The sequence below is a fragment of the Xyrauchen texanus genome, chromosome 21, assembly GCF_025860055.1.
Source record: "Xyrauchen texanus isolate HMW12.3.18 chromosome 21, RBS_HiC_50CHRs, whole genome shotgun sequence".
Taxonomy (NCBI): Eukaryota; Metazoa; Chordata; class Actinopteri; order Cypriniformes; family Catostomidae; genus Xyrauchen; species Xyrauchen texanus.
In genome coordinates, this window is record NC_068296.1 from 6,748,186 (window position 1) to 6,771,024 (window position 22,839).

Below are 22,839 nucleotides of genomic sequence, written 5' to 3' on the forward strand. Positions count from 1 at the left end.
CTGCAATATACCACACAGTTTCGTACTATACTATACAGTGTGTTACTATACAACACTACACTATACAGTTTCGTACTATACTATACAGTGTGTTACTATACAACACTGCACTATACTTTACAGTTTCGTACAATACTTTACAGTGTGGTACTATACAGTTTCGTACTATACTATACAGTGTGTTACTATACAACACTGCACTACTAGACAGTTTCGTACAATACTATACAGTGTGGTACTATACAACACTACACTATACTATACAGTTTTGTACTATACTATGCAGTGTGTTACTATACAACAGTGCACTATACTATACAGTTTCGTACTATATGCAGTGTGTTACTATACAACACTGCACTATACTATACAGTTTCGTACTATACTATACAGTGTGTTACTATACAACACTGCACTACACTATACAGTTTCGTACTATATGCAGTGTGTTACTATACAACACTACACTATACTATACAGTTTCATACTATACTATGCAGTGTGTTACTATACAACACTGCACTATACTATACAGTTTCTTACTATATGCAGTGTGTTACTATACAACACTGCACTACACTATACAGTTTTGTACTATACTATACAGTGTGTTACTATACTATACAGTTTCATACTATACTATGCAGTGTGTTACTATACAACAATGCACTATACAGTTTCATACTATACTATGCAGTGTTACTTTTCAACACTGCACTATACTATACAGTTTCGTACTATACTATACAGTGTGTTACTATAAAACACTGCACTATACAGTTTCGTACTATACTATGCAGTGTGTTACTTTACAACACTGCACTATACTATACAGTTTCGTACTATACTATGCAGTGTGTTACTATACAACACTGCACTATACAGTTTCGTACTGTACTATACAGTGTGTTACTATACTATATAGTTTCATACTATACTATGCAGTGTGTTACTATACAACACTGCACTATACAGTTTCGTACTATACTATGCAGTGTGTTACTATACAACACTGCACTATACTATACAGTTTCGTACTATACTATGCAGTGTGTTACTATACAACACTGCAATAGACCACACAGTTTCGTACTATACTATACAGTGTGTTACTATACAACACTACACTATACAGTTTCGTACTATACTATACAGTGTGTTACTATACAACACTGCACTATACTTTACAGTTTCGTACAATACTATACAGTGTGGTACTATACAGTTTCGTACTATACTATACAGTGTGTTATTATACAACACTACACTACTAGACAGTTTCGTACAATACTATACAGTGTGGTACTATACAACACTACACTATACTATACAGTTTCGTACAATACTATACAGTGTGGTACTATACAACACTACACTATACTATACAGTTTCGTACTATACTATGCAGTGTGTTACTAAACAACACTGCACTATACTATACAGTTTTGTACTATACTATTCAGTGTGTACTATACAACACTACACTATACTATACAGTGTTGTACTATACTATGCAGTGTGGTACTACAAAACACTACACTATACAGTTTTGTACTATACTATACTGTGTGTTACTATACTACACTATACTATACAGTTTTGTACTATACTATGCAGTGTGTTACTATACAACACTGCACTATACCATACAGTTTTGTACTATACTATGCAGTGTGTTACTATACAACACTGCACTATACTATACAGTTTCGTACTATATGCAGTGTGTTACTATACAACACTGCACTACACTATACAGTTTTGTACTATACTATACAGTGTGTTACTATACTATACAGTTTCATACTATACTATGCAGTGTGTTACTATACAACAATGCACTATACAGTTTCGTACTATACTATGCAGTGTTACTTTTCAACACTGCACTATACAGTTTCGTACTGTACTATGCAGTGTGTTACTTTACAACACTGCACTATACTATACAGTTTCGTACTATACTATGCAGTGTGTTACTATACAACAGTGCACTATACTATACAGTTTCGTACTATACTATACAGTGTGTTACTATACAACACTGCACTATACAGTTTCGTACTATACTATGCAGTGTGTTACTTTACAACACTGCACTATACTATACAGTTTCAGTACTATACTATGCAGTGTGTTACTATACAACACTGCACTATACAGTTTCAGTACTATACTATACAGTGTGTTACTATACTATACAGTTTCATACTATACTATGCAGTGTGTTACTATACAACACTGCACTATACAGTTTCGTACTATACTATGCAGTGTGTTACTATACAACACTGCACTATACTATACAGTTTCGTACTATACTATGCAGTGTGTTACTATACAACAGTCCACTATACTATACAGTTTCGTACTATATGCAGTGTGTTACTATACAACACTGCACTATACTATACAGTTTTGTACTATACTATGCAGTGTGTTACTTTACAACACTGCACTACACTATACAGTTTCGTACTATACTATGCAGTGTGTTACTATACAACACTGCAATATACCACACAGTTTCGTACTATACTATACAGTGTGTTACTATACAACACTACACTATACAGTTTCGTACTATACTATACAGTGTGTTACTATACAACACTGCACTATACTTTACAGTTTCGTACAATACTATACAGTGTAGTACTATACAACACTACACTATACTATACAGTTTCGTACTATACTATACAGTGTGTTACTATACAACACTACACTACTAGACAGTTTCGTACAATACTATACAGTGTGGTACTATACAACACTATACTATACAGTTTCGTACAATACTATACAGTGTGGTACTATACAACACTACGCTATACTATACAGTTTCGTACTATACTATGCAGTGTGTTACTAAACAACACTGCACTATACTATACAGTTTTGTACTATACTATACAGTGTGGTACTACAAAACACTACACTATACAGTTTTGTACTATACTATACTGTGTGTTACTATACAACACTACACTACACTATACAGTTTTGTACTATACTATGCAGTGTGCTACTATACAACACTACACTATACTATACAGTTTTGTACTATACTATGCAGTTTGTTACTATACAACACTGCACTATACTATACAGTTTTGTACTATACTATGCAGTGTGTTACTATACAACACTGCACTATACAGTTTCGTACTATACTATACAGTGTGTTACTATACTATACAGTTTCATACTATACTATGCAGTGTGTTACTATACAACACTGCACTATACAGTTTCGTACTATACTATGCAGTGTGTTACTATACAACACTTCACTATACTATACAGTTTCGTACTATACTATACAGTGTGTTACTATAAAACACTGCACTATACAGTTTCGTACTATACTATGCAGTGTGTTACTTTACAACACTGCACTATACTATACAGTTTCGTACTATACTATGCAGTGTGTTACTATACAACACTGCACTATACAGTTTCGTACTGTACTATACAGTGTGTTACTATACTATACAGTTTCATACTATACTATGCAGTGTGTTACTATACAACACTGCACTATACAGTTTCGTACTATACTATGCAGTGTGTTACTATACAACACTGCACTATACTATACAGTTTCGTACTATACTATGCAGTGTGTTACTATACAACACTGCAATATACCACACAGTTTCGTACTATACTATACAGTGTGTTACTATACAACACTACACTATACAGTTTCGTACTATACTATACAGTGTGTTACTATACAACACTGCACTATACTTTACAGTTTCGTACAATACTATACAGTGTGGTACTATACAGTTTCGTACTATACTATACAGTGTGTTATTATACAACACTACACTACTAGACAGTTTCGTACAATACTATACAGTGTGGTACTATACAACACTATACTATACAGTTTCGTACAATACTATACAGTGTGGTACTATACAACACTACACTATACTATACAGTTTCGTACTATACTATGCAGTGTGTTACTAAACAACACTGCACTATACTATACAGTTTTGTACTATACTACACAGTGTTACTATACAACACTACACTATACTATACAGTGTTGTACTATACTATACAGTGTGGTACTCCAAAACACTACACTATACAGTTTTGTACTATACTATACTGTGTGTTACTATACAACACTACACTATACTATACAGTTTTGTACTATACTATGCAGTGTGTTACTATACAACACTGCACTATACCATACAGTTTTGTACTATACTATGCAGTGTGTTACTATACAACACTGCACTATACTATACAGTTTCGTACTATATGCAGTGTGTTACTATACAACACTGCACTACACTATACAGTTTTGTACTATACTATACAGTGTGTTACTATACTATACAGTTTCATACTATACTATGCAGTGTGTTACTATACAACAATGCACTATACAGTTTCAGTACTATACTATGCAGGTGTTACTTTTCAACACTGCACTATACAGTTTCAGTACTGTACTATGCAGTGTGTTACTTTACAACACTGCACTATACTATACAGTTTCGTACTATACTATGCAGTGTGTTACTATACAACAGTGCACTATACTATACAGTTTCGTACTATACTATACAGTGTGTTACTATACAACACTGCACTATACAGTTTCGTACTATACTATGCAGTGTGTTACTTTACAACACTGCACTATACTATACAGTTTCGTACTATACTATGCAGTGTGTTACTATACAACACTGCACTATACAGTTTCGTACTATACTATACAGTGTGTTACTATACTATACAGTTTCATACTATACTATGCAGTGTGTTACTATACAACACTGCACTATACAGTTTCGTACTATACTATGCAGTGTGTTACTATACAACACTGCACTATACTATACAGTTTCGTACTATACTATGCAGTGTGTTACTATACAACAGTCCACTATACTATACAGTTTCGTACTATATGCAGTGTGTTACTATACAACACTGCACTATACTATACAGTTTTGTACTATACTATGCAGTGTGTTACTTTACAACACTGCACTACACTATACAGTTTCAGTACTATACTATGCAGTGTGTTACTATACAACACTGCAATATACCACACAGTTTCAGTACTATACTATACAGTGTGTTACTATACAACACTACACTATACAGTTTCAGTACTATACTATACAGTGTGTTACTATACAACACTGCACTATACTTTACAGTTTCAGTACAATACTATACAGTGTAGTACTATACAACACTACACTATACTATACAGTTTCAGTACTATACTATACAGTGTGTTACTATACAACACTACACTACTAGACAGTTTCAGTACAATACTATACAGTGTGGTACTATACAACACTATACTATACAGTTTCAGTACAATACTATACAGTGTGGTACTATACAACACTACGCTATACTATACAGTTTCGTACTATACTATGCAGTGTGTTACTAAACAACACTGCACTATACTATACAGTTTTGTACTATACTATACAGTGTGGTACTACAAAACACTACACTATACAGTTTTGTACTATACTATACTGTGTGTTACTATACAACACTACACTACACTATACAGTTTTGTACTATACTATGCAGTGTGCTACTATACAACACTACACTATACTATACAGTTTTGTACTATACTATGCAGTTTGTTACTATACAACACTGCACTATACTATACAGTTTTGTACTATACTATGCAGTGTGTTACTATACAACACTGCACTATACAGTTTCGTACTATACTATACAGTGTGTTACTATACTATACAGTTTCATACTATACTATGCAGTGTGTTACTATACAACACTGCACTATACAGTTTCGTACTATACTATGCAGTGTGTTACTATACAACACTTCACTATACTATACAGTTTCGTACTATACTATATAGTGTGTTACTATACAACACTGCACTACACTATACAGTTTCATACTATACTATGCAGTGTGTTACTATACAACACTGCAATATACCACACAGTTTCGTACTATACTATACAGTGTGTTACTATACAACACTACACTATACAGTTTCAGTACTATACTATACAGTGTGTTACTATACAACACTGCACTATACTTTACAGTTTCATACAATACTATACAGTGTGGTACTATACAGTTTCGTACTATACTATACAGTGTGTTACTATACAACACTACACTACTAGACAGTTTCGTACAATACTATACAGTGTGGTACTATACAACACTACACTATACTATACAGTTTCGTACAATACTATACAGTGTGGTACTATACAACACTACACTATACTACACATTTCGTACTATGCAGTGTGTTACTATACAACACTACACTATACTATACAGTTTCGTACTATACTATGCAGTGTGTTACTAAACAACACTGCACTATACTATACAATTTTGTACTATACTACACAGTGTGTACTATACAACACTACACTATACTATACAGTGTTGTACTATACTATACAGTGTGGTACTCCAAAACACTACACTATACAGTTTTGTACTATACTATACTGTGTGTTACTATACAACACTACACTATACTATACAGTTTTGTACTATACTATGCAGTGTGTTACTATACAACACTGCACTATACTATACAGTTTTGTACTATACTATACAGTGTGTTACTATACAACACTGCACTATACTATACAGTTTTGTACTATACTATGCAGTGTGTTACTATACAACACTGCACTACACTATACAGTTTCGTACTATACTATGCAGTGTGTTACTATACAACACTGCACTATACTATACAGTTTTCTACTATACTATGCAGTGTGTTACTATACAACACTGCACTGTACTACACAGTTTCGTACTATACTATACAGTGTGTTACTATACAACACTACACTATACAGTTTCATACTATACTATACAGTGTGTTACTATACAACACTGCACTATACTTTACAGTTTCGTACAATACTAGGCTATACAGTGTGGTACTATACAACACTACACTATACTATACAGTTTCGTACTATACTATACAGTGTGGTACTACACAACACTACACTACTAGACAGTTTCGTACAATACTATACAGTGTGGTACTATACAACACTACACTATACTATACAGTTTCGTACAATACTATACAGTGTGGTACTATACAACACTACACTATACTACACATTGCGTACTATACTATGCAGTGTGTTACTATACAACACTACACTATACTATACAGTTTTGTACTATACTATACAGTGTGGTACTACAAAACACTACACTATACTATACAGTTTTGTACTATACTATACAGTGTGTTACTATACAACACTGCACTACACTATACAGTTTCGTACTATATGCAGTGTGTTACTATACAACACTACACTATACTATACAGTTTCGTACTATACTATGCAGTGTGTTACTAAACAACACTGCACTATACTATACAATTTTGTACTATACTACACAGTGTGTACTATACAACACTACACTATACTATACAGTGTTGTACTATACTATACAGTGTGGTACTCCAAAACACTACACTATACAGTTTTGTACTATACTATACTGTGTGTTACTATACAACACTACACTATACTATACAGTTTCGTATTATACTATGCAGTGTGTTACTATACAACAGTGCACTATACTATACAGTTTTGTACTATATGCAGTGTGTTACTATACAACACTGCACTATACTATACAGTTTCGTACTATACTATGCAGTGTGTTACTATACAACACTGCACTACACTACACAGTTTTGTTCTATACTATACAGTGTGTTACTGTACAACACTACACTATACAGTTTCGTACTATACTATACAGTGTGTTACTATACAACACTATACTATACAGTTTGGTACTATACTATGCAGTGTGTTACTATACAACACTGCACTATACTATACAGTTTCGTACTATATGCAGTGTGTTACTATACAACACTGCAGTATACTATACAGTTTCATACTATACTAAGCAGTGTGTTACTATACAACACTGCACTACACTATACAGTTTCGTACTATACTATGCAGTGTGTTACTATACAACACTGCACTATACTACACAGTTTCGTACTATACTAAGCAGTGTGTTACTATACAACACTGCACTACACTATACAGTTTCGTACTATACTATGCAGTGTGTTACTATACAACAGTCCACTATACTATACAGTTTCGTACTATGCAGTGTGTTACTATACAACACTGCACTATACTATACAGTTTTGTACTATACTATGCAGTGTGTTACTTTACAACACTGCACTACACTATACAGTTTCGTACTATACTATGCAGTGTGTTACTATACAACACTGCAATATACCACACAGTTTCAGTACTATACTATACAGTGTGTTACTATACAACACTACACTATACAGTTTCAGTACTATACTATACAGTGTGTTACTATACAACACTGCACTATACTTTACAGTTTCAGTACAATACTATACAGTGTAGTACTATACAACACTACACTATACTATACAGTTTCAGTACTATACTATACAGTGTGTTACTATACAACACTACACTACTAGACAGTTTCAGTACAATACTATACAGTGTGGTACTATACAACACTATACTATACAGTTTCAGTACAATACTATACAGTGTGGTACTATACAACACTACGCTATACTATACAGTTTCGTACTATACTATGCAGTGTGTTACTAAACAACACTGCACTATACTATACAGTTTTGTACTATACTATACAGTGTTGTACTACAAAACACTACACTATACAGTTTTGTACTATACTATACTGTGTGTTACTATACAACACTACACTACACTATACAGTTTTGTACTATACTATGCAGTGTGCTACTATACAACACTACACTATACTATACAGTTTTGTACTATACTGTGCAGTTTGTTACTATACAACACTGCACTATACTATACAGTTTTGTACTATACTATGCAGTGTGTTACTATACAACACTGCACTATACTACAGTTTCATATTATACTATACAGTGTGTTACTATACAACACTACACTATACAGTTTCATACTATACTATACAGTGTGTTACTATACAACACTGCACTATACTTTACAGTTTCGTACAATACTAGGCTATACAGTGTGGTACTATACAACACTGCACTACACTATACAGTTTCGTACTATACTATGCAGTGTGTTACTATACAACAGTGCACTATACTATACAGTTTCGTACTATATGCAGTGTGTTACTATACAACACTGCACTATACAGTTTCGTACTATACTATACAGTGTGTTACTATACTATACAGTTTCATACTATACTATGCAGTGTGTTACTATACAACACTGCACTATACAGTTTCGTACTATACTATGCAGTGTGTTACTATACAACACTTCACTATACTATACAGTTTCGTACTATACTATATAGTGTGTTACTATACAACACTGCACTACACTATACAGTTTCATACTATACTATGCAGTGTGTTACTATACAACACTGCAATATACCACACAGTTTCGTACTATACTATACAGTGTGTTACTATACAACACTACACTATACAGTTTCGTACTATACTATACAGTGTGTTACTATACAACACTGCACTATACTTTACAGTTTCATACAATACTATACAGTGTGGTACTATACAGTTTCGTACTATACTATACAGTGTGTTACTATACAACACTACACTACTAGACAGTTTCGTACAATACTATACAGTGTGGTACTATACAACACTACACTATACTATACAGTTTCGTACAATACTATACAGTGTGGTACTATACAACACTACAATATACTACACATTTCGTACTATACTATGCAGTGTGTTACTATACAACACTACACTATACTATACAGTTTCGTACTATACTATGCAGTGTGTTACTAAACAACACTGCACTATACTATACAATTTTGTACTATACTACACAGTGTGTACTATACAACATTACACTATACTATACAGTGTTGTACTATACTATACAGTGTGGTACTCCAAAACACTACACTATACAGTTTTGTACTATACTATACTGTGTGTTACTATACAACACTACACTATACTATACAGTTTTGTACTATACTATGCAGTGTGTTACTATACAACACTGCACTATACTATACAGTTTTGTACTATACTATACAGTGTGTTACTATACAACACTGCACTATACTATACAGTTTTGTACTATACTATGCAGTGTGTTACTATACAACACTGCACTACACTATACAGTTTCGTACTATACTATGCAGTGTGTTACTATACAACACTGCACTATACTATACAGTTTTGTACTATACTATGCAGTGTGTTACTATACAACACTGCACTGTACTACACAGTTTCGTACTATACTATACAGTGTGTTACTATACAACACTACACTATACAGTTTCATACTATACTATACAGTGTGTTACTATACAACACTGCACTATACTTTACAGTTTCGTACAATACTAGGCTATACAGTGTGGTACTATACAACACTACACTATACTATACAGTTTCGTACTATACTATACAGTGTGGTACTACACAACACTGCACTACTAGACAGTTTCGTACAATACTATACAGTGTGGTACTATACAACACTACACTATACTATACAGTTTCGTACAATACTATACAGTGTGGTACTATACAACACTACACTATACTATACAGTTTTGTACTATACTATGCAGTGTGTTACTATACAACAGTGCACTATACTATACAGTTTCATACTATATGCAGTGTGTTACTATACAACACTGCACTATACTATACAGTTTCGTACTATACTATACAGTGTGTTACTATACAACACTGCACTACACTATACAGTTTCGTACTATATGCAGTGTGTTACTATACAACACTACACTATACTATACAGTTTCGTACTATACTATGCAGTGTGTTACTATACAACACTGCACTATACTATACAGTTTCGTACAATACTATACAGTGTAGTACTATACAACACTACACTATACTATACAGTTTCGTACTATACTATACAGTGTGTTACTATACAACACTGCACTACACTATACAGTTTTGTACTATACAGTGTGTTACTATACTATACAGTTTCATACTATACTATGCAGTGTGTTACTATACAACAATGCACTATACAGTTTCATACTATACTATGCAGTGTTACTTTTCAACACTGCACTATACTATACAGTTTCGTACTATACTGTGCAGTGTGTTACTATACAACAGTGCACTATACTATACAGTTTCGTACTATACTATACAGTGTGTTACTATAAAACACTGCACTATACAGTTTCGTACTATACTATGCAGTGTGTTACTTTACAACACTGCACTATACTATACAGTTTCGTACTATACTATGCAGTGTGTTACTATACAACACTGCACTATACAGTTTCGTACTATACTATACAGTGTGTTACTATACTATACAGTTTCATACTATACTATGCAGTGTGTTACTATACAACACTGCACTATACAGTTTCGTACTATACTATGCAGTGTGTTACTATACAACACTGCACTATACTATACAGTTTCGTACTATACTATGCAGTGTGTTACTATACAACACTGCACTACACTACACAGTTTTGTACTATACTATACAGTGTGTTACTATACAACACTACACTATACAGTTTCGTACTATACTATACAGTGTGTTACTATACAACACTGCACTATACTTTACAGTTTCGTACAATACTATACAGTGTGGTACTATACAGTTTCGTACTATACTATACAGTGTGGTACTATACAACACTACACTATACTAGACAGTTTCGTACAATACTATACAGTGTGGTACTATACAACACTACACTATACTATACAGTTTCGTACAATACTATACAGTGTGGTACTATACAACACTACACTATACTACACATTGCGTACTATACTATGCAGTGTGTTACTATACAACACTACACTATACTATACAGTTTTGTACTATACTATACAGTGTGGTACTACAAAACACTACACTATACAGTTTTGTACTATACTATACAGTGTGTTACTATACAACACTGCACTACACTATACAGTTTCGTACTATATGCAGTGTGTTACTATACAACACTGCACTATACTATACAGTTTCGTACTATACTATGCAGTGTGTTACTATACAACAGTGCACTATACTATACAGTTTCGTACTATACTATGCAGTGTGTTACTATACAACACTGCACTATACTATACAGTTTCGTACTATACTATGCAGTGTGTTACTATACAACACTGCACTACACTACACAGTTTTGTACTATACTATACAGTGTGTTACTGTACAACACTACACTATACAGTTTCGTACTATACTATACAGTGTGTTACTATACAACACTATACTATACAGTTTGGTACTATACTATGCAGTGTGTTACTATACAACACTGCACTATACTATACAGTTTCGTACTATATGCAGTGTGTTACTATACAACACTGCAGTATACTATACAGTTTCATACTATACTAAGCAGTGTGTTACTATACAACACTGCACTACACTATACAGTTTCGTACTATACTATGCAGTGTGTTACTATACAACACTACACTATACAGTTTCGTACTATACTATACAATGTGTTACTAAACAACACTGCACTATACTTTACAGTTTCGTACAATACTATACAGTGTGGTACTATACAACACTACACTATACTATACAGTTTCGTACTATACTATACAGTGTGGTACTATACAACACTACACTACTAGACAGTTTCGTACAATACTATACAGTGTGGTACTATACAGCACTACACTATACTATACAGTTTCGTACAATACTATACAGTGTGGTACTATACAGCACTACACTATACTACACATTTCGTACTATACTATGCAGTGTGTTACTATACAACACTACACTATACTACACAGTTTCGTACTTTACTATGCAGTGTGTTACTATACAACACTGCATTATTCTATACAGTTTCGTACTATACTATGCAGTGTGTTACTAAACAACACTGCACTATACTATACAGTTTTGTACTATACTATACAGTGTGTACTATACAACACTACACTATACTATACAGTTTTGTACTATACTATACAGTGTGGTACTACAAAACACTACACTATACAGTTTTGTACTATACTATACAGTGTGTTACTATACAACACTACACTATACTATACAGTTTTGTACTATACTATGCAGTGTGTAACTATACAACACTGCACTATACTATACAGTTTTGTACTATACAGTGTGTTACTATACAACACTGCACTACACTATACAGTTTCGTACTATACTATGCATTGTGTTACTATACAACACTGCACTATACTATACAGTTTTGTACTATACTATGCAGTGTGTTACTATACAACACTGCACTATACTACACAGTTTCGTACTATACTATACAGTGTGTTACTATACAACACTACACTATACAGTTTCGTACTATACTATACAGTGTGTTACTATACAACACTGCACTATACTTTACAGTTTCGCACAATACTAGGCTATACAGTGTGGTACTATACAACACTACACTATACTATACAGTTTCGTACTATACTATACAGTGTGGTACTATACAACACTACACTATACTATACAGTTTCGTACAATATTATACAGTGTGGTACTATACAACACTACACTATACTACACATTTCGTACTATACTATGCAGTGTGTTACTATACAACACTACACTATACTACACAGTTTTGTACTTTACTATGCAGTGTGTTACTATACAATACTGCATTATACTATACAGTTTTGTACTATACTATGCAGTGTGTTACTAAATAACACTGCACTATACTATACAGTTTTGTACTATACTATACAGTGTGTACTATACAACACTACACTATACAGTTTTGTACTATACTATACAGTGTGGTACTACAAAACACTGCACTATACTATACAGTTTTGTACTATACTATACAGTGTGTTACTATACAACACTACACTATACTATACAGTGTGATACTACAAAACACTACTCTATTCTATTCTGTACTATACACTGTGGTACTATACAACTCTAAACTATACTATTCTGTACTATACAGATTCATACTATACTAAATTGTACTATGCAGTGTGATTCTATACAACACTACACTATACAGTTTCGTATTATACTACACTGTACAGTTTTGTACTATACAACACTAGACTATACTATATTGTACAAAACTGTGTTGTGTATTATAGTAAAGTCAGTGTGGAACTATACTGTGCTATACTCTACTATATCATACTATACTATGATATAATAAACCATATTATACTTTTTATATCATATTATGCTTTACAGTAAGATGTTATTCAGTTCTGTATCGTACATTATTATGCTATACTATACAATGAGATACTACACTATACAGTTTCATACTATACTATACAATGTGGTACTTTACTATATTATACTATACAGTTTCATACTAAACTACACTATACAGTGTGGTACTATACAACACTAGACTATACTATATTATACTATACTATACAATTTCGTACTATACTATAGGCCTATAGTATAGAACAAAACCTTATAGTGTAGTATAGTATAGTCACTATACTATGAAGTACTATGCCAAACTGTGCTATACAGCTTTGTTCTATACTACTGTATGCTATACTGTACTCTATCATACTATGCTATGCTATTACAAGCCATATTATGCATTTTATGTAATACTATACAGTGAGATGCAATTCTTTTCTCTACCATACTATTTTATACATTATTTTATATATTAGAAAATACTATGCCATACTGTGCTATACTATATACTATACTTTACAGTTTCGTACTATACAACATAACACTATACTATACTATACTATACTTATTATGCTATACTATAAGGTAAAGCACTGTATTATACCATTATATGCTATACTATAATATATCTTAATTATTTTCAGATAAATTATGTGTATAAAGATACTATAATAGGTTTTAAAAGTTTTTTAATCAGCTATATTTTATTTGAATTTGTTGGCCCTTTATCATGGCAGGATGGTGATGAAGAGGAGGACCTGACAGAGAAGAAGAAAGATCCCAAGAAAGGCAATAATCTGGGGAGGCGATCAACCAGGACGAGAAAATCCATCAGTTACAGGTGATCAATGTTTCAAAATTAGCCTTTAATTGAAGAAATTAGTCTATTGAAATTAGTTACTAATTCTTGACTTTCTTAATACTTTTTTCCAGGTTTGATGACTTTGATGACGCCATTGATGAAGCGATAGAAGAAGACATTCTTGATTTCGAAACAGAAGGTTGCTCTCACAAGACTGTTTTATCATTTGTTGCTTGTTGGTTTGAATTTTCTGTGATGTGATTTCTGGTGACATTCCTGCAGATGCTGGGACTGATAAACTGGTGGCATCTGTCACTGGTCAGCAGATGAACACAGCAAGCCGTGAATGCCGGCGGTCTGTGAAACCCCTTCCCCCTCGCAAGAGGAAACGCCGGCGTCTCAATGACCTGGACAGCGACAGCACGGTGGACGAGGAGGAGAGCGAGGATGAGTTTCAACTCAGTGACAGGTGTGTACGCGAATGTGAAAGAGATATATAGTCATATATTAGAAAACTGAGAATACTGGAGGTTCACATTTGGGGCTTTGCAATTCAAATTAGAAAATGAGTGAAACTCCCAAGTCAGGTCTTAAAAACTTCCTTAGATCCATTAATACACTTTGTTAAGGAACAATGGCCCTGGTTTTTCTAAGATCTAAAATAATGGGTGCTAATTTGCTTGTGAAATCTATGCAATTGCTTGTGAGTGTCGTGGGCGATTTAATATGAAAAATCGCGCAAATTACTTACTATACGAGCAAATATGTTGGACACACCCTTGAAAAGGAGGCTTTTGCATGAGGTGCACCAAATGCAATTACAGTACAGCTCTCACTAAATACCATTTTAGTTTTATTCAGTATGGCATTTAATATGTTTATTTATAGGATTGTATAACATCATCCTAAAATCGCTTCTATTTAACAAGCATAAAGGCAGCTTTACACACCAAATGTTTGTTTAGCTTGATGATCAACATTTTGAACTAAAACAGTGGATTCCCAACGAGCCATTCTCACCGTTCCCGCCGAATCGCGCAGCGACAAAGTGAAGCTTTTTTTTCAGTGTCAACAAATCAATAATATATATGCTGTAGATCAGGGGTGCCCACACTTTTTTGTGTGATGATCTACTTTTAAATGACCAACTCAATAAGATCTACCAACTAAAAAAACACAGTTTCATTTAAAATAAGAAAATGCTTGTTGGGACTACTGCATGTATCCCTACATGGAATTCATCTTCTAATTAATAAAAAAATATATAACAATGTTCAATGTTGATATCATTCAGTTTTAACACTAAACCCAAAACACCTACAAGCACAATAGATTACAATAGCCAGGGCATTTACCTTATTCTGATGAGGAGTAAATATTGACCAGGCGAGGTTTTGTTTATTCAGTTGCCATGACAACTAGGTTTGCGCTTCCAAGGACTTCTGAAACAGAGCGCAGTAGCATCGCAGAAGTCCTTGGAAGGCGCGTATGCGCAAACCTAGTTGTCATGGCAACTGAATAAACAAAACCTCGCCTGGTCAATATGTACTCGTCAAGTGCAAGTCAGACAGAAACTGAAAGAAGGAAAGACATTATATTTATTTTTATTAAAATGTAACGAAAGTACATTTACATTTTGTGCGATCTACCAGCATTGCCTTTGCGATCGACACCCCTGCTTTAGATCATGTGTCAGAAGCCGTTGCAGTTACCAGAACCAGGGCAATAGATGGTGCTAAAGCGCAGAAAGCTGTTCACCACCGATATTAAACACTGAAGTAACTCGAAGAAGAAATCCTGAAGCAGCAGTGAGGATGTATATTTAATTTGCATTAAATGCCTTTTTTTTTTTTTTTTTTACATATATGGGTTTCCTTAACATGTAAATGATATTGCTGCATCACTGTCTTGCATCCCTCTTTTAAAAATGATCTGATTTTATGTGGATCGTCTTCATAATTTATTCCAGCTGCATTGTTTTGCTTTTGAGTTTAATCTTGCAGTATGAGTATGAGGCCAATGAGGAAATCTCTCTAACCCATCAAGAACATCTCCAGGTCAAAATTCACCCCAAAAATAAAATAAAAAACGAAATAAGTTTTCTCAAATAAATGTAGGCCTATTTTTAGGAACATTAATATTTTTGGCATTGTGACACTATTTTCATGGCAATTAAGAACATGTTCCCCAATTCTCATTACTATAAAGCCCCCAAAAATATGATTGTTTTTTTCTAAAAATGTATTTAAATTGTACTGCCTTTAATTTATGCTTGCCTAATTGTATTTTATTTTATTTTTTTACTGTAATACATTTCAAAATGGTGAGGGCAGTGAATGGGGCAGTGGAGAGAGTGCCGCTGAGAATCAACCCACCTTCAAGAGAACAGGCAGAATAACACACCTACAGAAATCCAGGAGGAGCTCACGCAGACAAAGAGGCTCCTCAGAGGAGGTGTTAGAGTCTGAGGAAGAGGAGGAAATGGGTCTGTTTGAGTTTTATGTTTAATATGCTTAAAAGAATAGTTCACACAAAAATTAACCTTTTTTCATCTTTTACTAAAACTCATGCCATCCCAGATAGGTATGACTTTCTTTCTTCTGCTAAACACAAACCAAGATTTTTAGAATAATTTGTCAGCACTGTAGGTCCATACAATGCAGGTCAACAGGGTCCAAAAACATGAAGCTCAAAAAAGCACATAAAGGCAGAATAAAAGTAATCCATAAGACTCCATGTATTTTCAGAAGCGATTTGACAGGTGTGGGTGAGATAAATCTTTAAGTCCTTTTTTACTATAAATACAGTAAGTGGCGATAAGTACGAAGTATGCAAATCGGCAAAATACAAAAGAAGAAGAACACTTAGGAGAGAAGAGCGCTTGGGAGGGCTGGTGAAAGTGTAGATTTACAGTAAAAAAGGACTTAAATATTGATCTGTTTCTCACACACCTATCATATCACTTTTGATGATATGGATTTAACCACTGGAGTCGTGTTGTTACTTTTAGGCTGCCTTAATATGCTTTTTGAGCTTCAAAGTTTTGGACCCTGTTGACTTGCATTGTGTGGCCCTACAGAGTCTTTTTTTATGTTCAGCAGAAGAAACATAGTCATACACATCTGGGATGGCATGAGGGCGAGTAAATGATGCAAGAATGTTTGTTTTTGGGTGAACTATCCTTTTAAATGTAGAACATTAGTTTCAGATTGATGAAATGACAGAGTGAATGAACATAAATCTTTTTTCTATTCCCAACCCCTGTACAAATGCTTGTCATTTATCTTTCTTTTTATCTGACAGAGACAGAGGGCTCAAATGAGTTCAGTGACAGTAATGTGGACATGAGCAGACGGCGACTGCGGCGAAGTCACAAGTCTCATGTCAACTACTACGAGACATCAGAATCTGACGGGTCACAGCATGCGTCCAATCAGAAACACTCATCTCTGCCTCACCGCCGACGACTGTCCAGCTCCAACAGTGAAGGTCAGTCTCTCCACACGGCAAAAAATCATGTGTTTTTGTCTTGTTTTCCTATAAAAATATCTATTAACATGAAAAATAACTTATTGGAATATTCCAGGTTCGATAAGCTCAATCGACAGCATTTGTGGCATAATGTTGACTACCCCCAAAAATGATTTGACTCATCCGTCCTTTTCTTTAAAAAACAAAACAAAAATCGAGGTTACATTGAGGCACTTACAATGGAAGTGAATGGGGTACATTTTTTAAGGGTTTAAAGGCTTCATGTGAAGCTTAAAATTTGATAAAAGCACTTACATAAACTCTTGTATTAAAACTCATGTATTATTTCAGCTGTAAAGTTGTTTTAGTGTCATTTTTACAGACATTTTACACTTTGGTGACATTACATCATCATGGCAATGAATAAATTACCAATAACTTTAGACAGAAAAGGTAAATAAGTGATTTTATCACACTAAAATCATGTTTTATAATATAACACGCATCTTATTTATGTTTTGTGGTTACACTTTTGAAATATGAAGTATTTAACATTTATGGATTGGCCCCATTCACTTCCATTATAAGTGACTCGCTGTAACCCTGATTTGTGCAAGTCAAACTGAATTTTTGTGATAATCAGTATTATGCCACAAATGCTGTCAATTGAGTTTAACTTGTATTGAACTGGGAAGAAGCAAAATTGCATAAGATATTAAGAATGGTTTTCATAGAATACTGTATATCTTGAATCAAGTCTATTTTCTTCATTGTTTAAAGCATAAACCTCACTTTTTTGTAGATATATGGACATAAAATATGCATATGTCCTAAGTGCAAGATGAGTCATCTTTGATTTGTTTTCCCAGAAAAGAAAGACATTTTTAAGTGGCACACATGTGCTAAAAGTTATTTAGTCATTTAGTAGGAGTACACTAGCATGTAGAGAGCCTCAAAGCAGATAAACATTGACTAAAAGCCACAAAACTCCACATTTGATGTCTTGCAACTGAAAATGTAAACAGTCCACTGATTTGCTTCTAGAGTCCATACTTTCTAAAGACCTTGATCCAAAGGAAAGGAGAGAAAGAGGTCAGAAGTGCGATTCAACAAGGCAAGACTCAAAACAGAGGCACAAACCACAGAAACAGAGCCAGCAGAGGAGCTCCAGTGAGGAAGAGGAGGACTTTGAGGAAGCAGGAGAGACAGAGGAGTCCGAGGAACATGAACGGCCCCTCCGTAAGAGGTCGAACCGCATAGAAACGGATGAAGAAGAGGAGGAAGAGGAGCAAAGAAAGCAGAATACACGAGGAAAGAGCTGCTCTAGCAGACCCTCTAGAGGCCTAAAGGACACCAGGTGGAGGCACAGAGCCAGAAACACTGCGGGGCCCCTAGGCTCCAACCGGCACAATGGCCTGGCCCCGACAAGGGCCGGACCTCAGGATGATGACGGCGACGATGATGATGATGAGGAACAGTTCACTGGAGACACGGACCTTGTTAACTTTGTTTTCGACAGTGAACAGTTGTCCTGATGCGCTCAAAAGGTCAAACACATTTATTTTCGCACCGCCTTCCTCGTACAGGAATGTTCCATGTCAGCCACCATAGTCTGCTGGTTTTTGGGTGTAGTGGACCAAATTAAAGGGATAGTTCACCCAAAAATATAAATTCTGTAATCATTTACTCACCCTCATGTTGTTCCAAAGCCATATGACTTTCTTCTGCGGACACAAAAGGTGAGAATGTTAGCTTCGGCATCATTCGGTTTCATTTTATGAATCATATGGAAAATGACTATCATCTAAGGGTTTGGAACAACATGAATGTGGGTACAGTAAATGATGACAGAATTAGCATTTTGGGGTGAACTATCCCTTTGAGCTTCCAAAGGAACGCTATAGTTTCCGTTCAGATGTTTAAATGCTCTCATTCACACCATACAGTCGCATGCATCCCCAGGTTTAGAACAGGGATTCCTTAATACTACAGTAACCGTTCCTCGTAAAAGCACTTTGTAATTTACGGCCAGTAATGTTTCGTTTGTATAAAGAGGCTTCTGTAATTCTGTAAAGAGACACTGGATGCTGCGGATTTGAAGCTTATACGTTACGTGCATTTCAGACTAGTGTCTTACAATTTTTGTTGTGTGTAAAAAAAATGTGTTCTCTGTTTTAAATGAAGGACATTGCTGATGTTGAAAAGGCTTAAAGGAATAGAATTCTGTTATCATATGTTACCCTTATGTTGGTCCAAATCTGATGATTTGTGTCATTTTAGGAGCTTGATAGCTCCTGGTTACCATTCACTTACATTGTATTCCATGGAAGAAAGAAAATCAGATGGGTTTGGAACAACATGAGGGTGAGTAATTGAACAGAAGTTTCATTTTTGGTTTAAATTCACTGATAAATACAAACTGTTTAGTAGACATGACTATTTGATAAGCAAAAATGACCATAATAGTGAAGAAATAGTTCACCCACAAATGTAAATTCTCTCATCGTTTACTCACCCTCATGCCATCCCAGATGTGCATGACTTTCTTTCTTCTGCAGAACACAAATGAAGATTTTGGAGAAGAATATCTCAGCTCTGTTGATCCATTTAATGCAAGTGAATGATGACCAGAACATTGAAGCTAAAAAAATACAAAAATAAAGGCAGCATAAAAGTAATCCATAAAACTCCAGTGGTAAAATCCATGTCTTCAGAAGCGATATGATAGGTATGGGTGAGAAACAGATATATATTTAAGTAACATTTAAGTAATTTTTCCAATAAATGTGCACTTTCACTTCCACGTTCTTCTTTTGTTTTTGGCGATAAGTATTCTTCATGTATATCGCCACCTACTGGATACGGAGGAGAATTTAGAATAAAATGGGACTTAAATATTAATATATTTCTCACACTCACCTAATATATCGCTTTTGAAGACATGTATTTAACCACTGGAGTCGTATGAATTACTTTTATGCTGCCTTAGTGCTTTATGGTGTTTCAAAGTTCTGGTCACCATTCACTTGCATTATATGGACCTGCAGAGCTGAGATATTCTTCTAAAAAATGTTTGTTTGTGTTCAACAGAAAAGAGAAAGTCATACACATCTAGGATGGCATGAGGGCGAGTAAATTATGATTTATTTTTGGGTGAACTATTCCTTTAAAGATCTGTTGTTTAGCTGCAAATAATTTTAAAGACTAATGTACTCTCTTTACTAAAATAACATATGTTATTAAAAAGAATATATCATTTGCTGTTTTTTTTTTCTTTTCTTTTTTCAAATTAGAACATTTCTGCACTTTGAAAGTTGCTGTTGCTGCTACATCCACATTCAGTCACATTTATGTCCCTTTAAGGTTTTTTGTGATGAAGGGTGCGCGTGTAATTCTTCAACTGAACGCACTATTGTTTAAACACCTTTGATTGTGCTGGTTGGTACTGCACAGTGGCACAGCAGGCTGGATGACTCTTTTAAAAGTACTTGCTATAGAGTTGTTCAATTGTATTCTTCTATTCCAGACTGGTGTTCGACATGCTGGAAAGTTTGTATTTGAACACTATGCAGCCATTCCAAAACAAATCTAGAGCTCAAAAAACACACAACCACTGGGATAATTATGGCCTTTGCCTTGAAAAAGTGTTTCTGAGTTGTATACTACTGGAACTCGTGATCATTTTATTTCACTCTTCTTATTTTCCTCGAGATGTACAACTCCATAGCCTTCTTCAAGAAAAGTATCCACAAAACAGAAATAAACGTAATGTTCCTGTTAATGTTGCTTGCTTAAATGGTCTTTTTTTAAATGCCTGCAATAGATTCAAGAAGCATTATTGGATTGGGGGAACAATGAACATTGATGTAAATGTAAATAAAGAACTAATGCATGCTGTTGTCCAAAATCTTCTCCAAGCCTGAGGAGGGCACCATGTTATTGGTCATAGCTTGAAACGCACTCTACTCTTACGTCATATGCGCACATGGCGCTGCTTTCAGAAATAAATAAGCGAGTAGAACGGTGATTACGATTAACTAGTCATCTCAAAGTGGGCGGAGTTTGACTGCCCTGGCGTCTCCTGTACGATTAATCTAAAAATAATGAATTCTCTAATTTAACTCTTCACTGTGTATTTTCAATTGAATAGCTATTAAAGTCTCTGTTTATTATTATTCAGCCGTAAATTGATTTCCAGACCGCTTCTGAGGCGATAAGGAGTCAACAATACC

The 22,839-nt window shown here is 34.4% G+C and overlaps 1 protein-coding gene across 2 annotated transcripts in view; it reads left to right on the forward strand.

Annotated features, from left to right (window-relative positions):
• Nucleotides 1-22,448, forward strand: part of rsf1a (remodeling and spacing factor 1a) — a 34,828-nt gene extending 12,380 nt beyond the window's left edge. The window contains exons 11-16 of one of the 2 annotated variants that reach the window (XM_052152433.1): nucleotides 15,072-15,175; nucleotides 15,268-15,335; nucleotides 15,419-15,605; nucleotides 17,470-17,621; nucleotides 18,440-18,625; nucleotides 19,652-22,448. In XM_052152433.1, coding sequence (XP_052008393.1) covers nucleotides 15,072-15,175; nucleotides 15,268-15,335; nucleotides 15,419-15,605; nucleotides 17,470-17,621; nucleotides 18,440-18,625; nucleotides 19,652-20,142 — 1,188 coding nt within the window. In that variant the 3' untranslated portion in view covers nucleotides 20,143-22,448. Of the gene's footprint in view, nucleotides 1-15,071; nucleotides 15,176-15,267; nucleotides 15,336-15,418; nucleotides 15,606-17,464; nucleotides 17,622-18,439; nucleotides 18,626-19,651 lie in introns of those variants that run through there. The other variant, XR_007972770.1, reaches the window with a different exon arrangement.
• The last annotated feature ends 391 nt before the right edge of the window (nucleotides 22,449-22,839 follow it).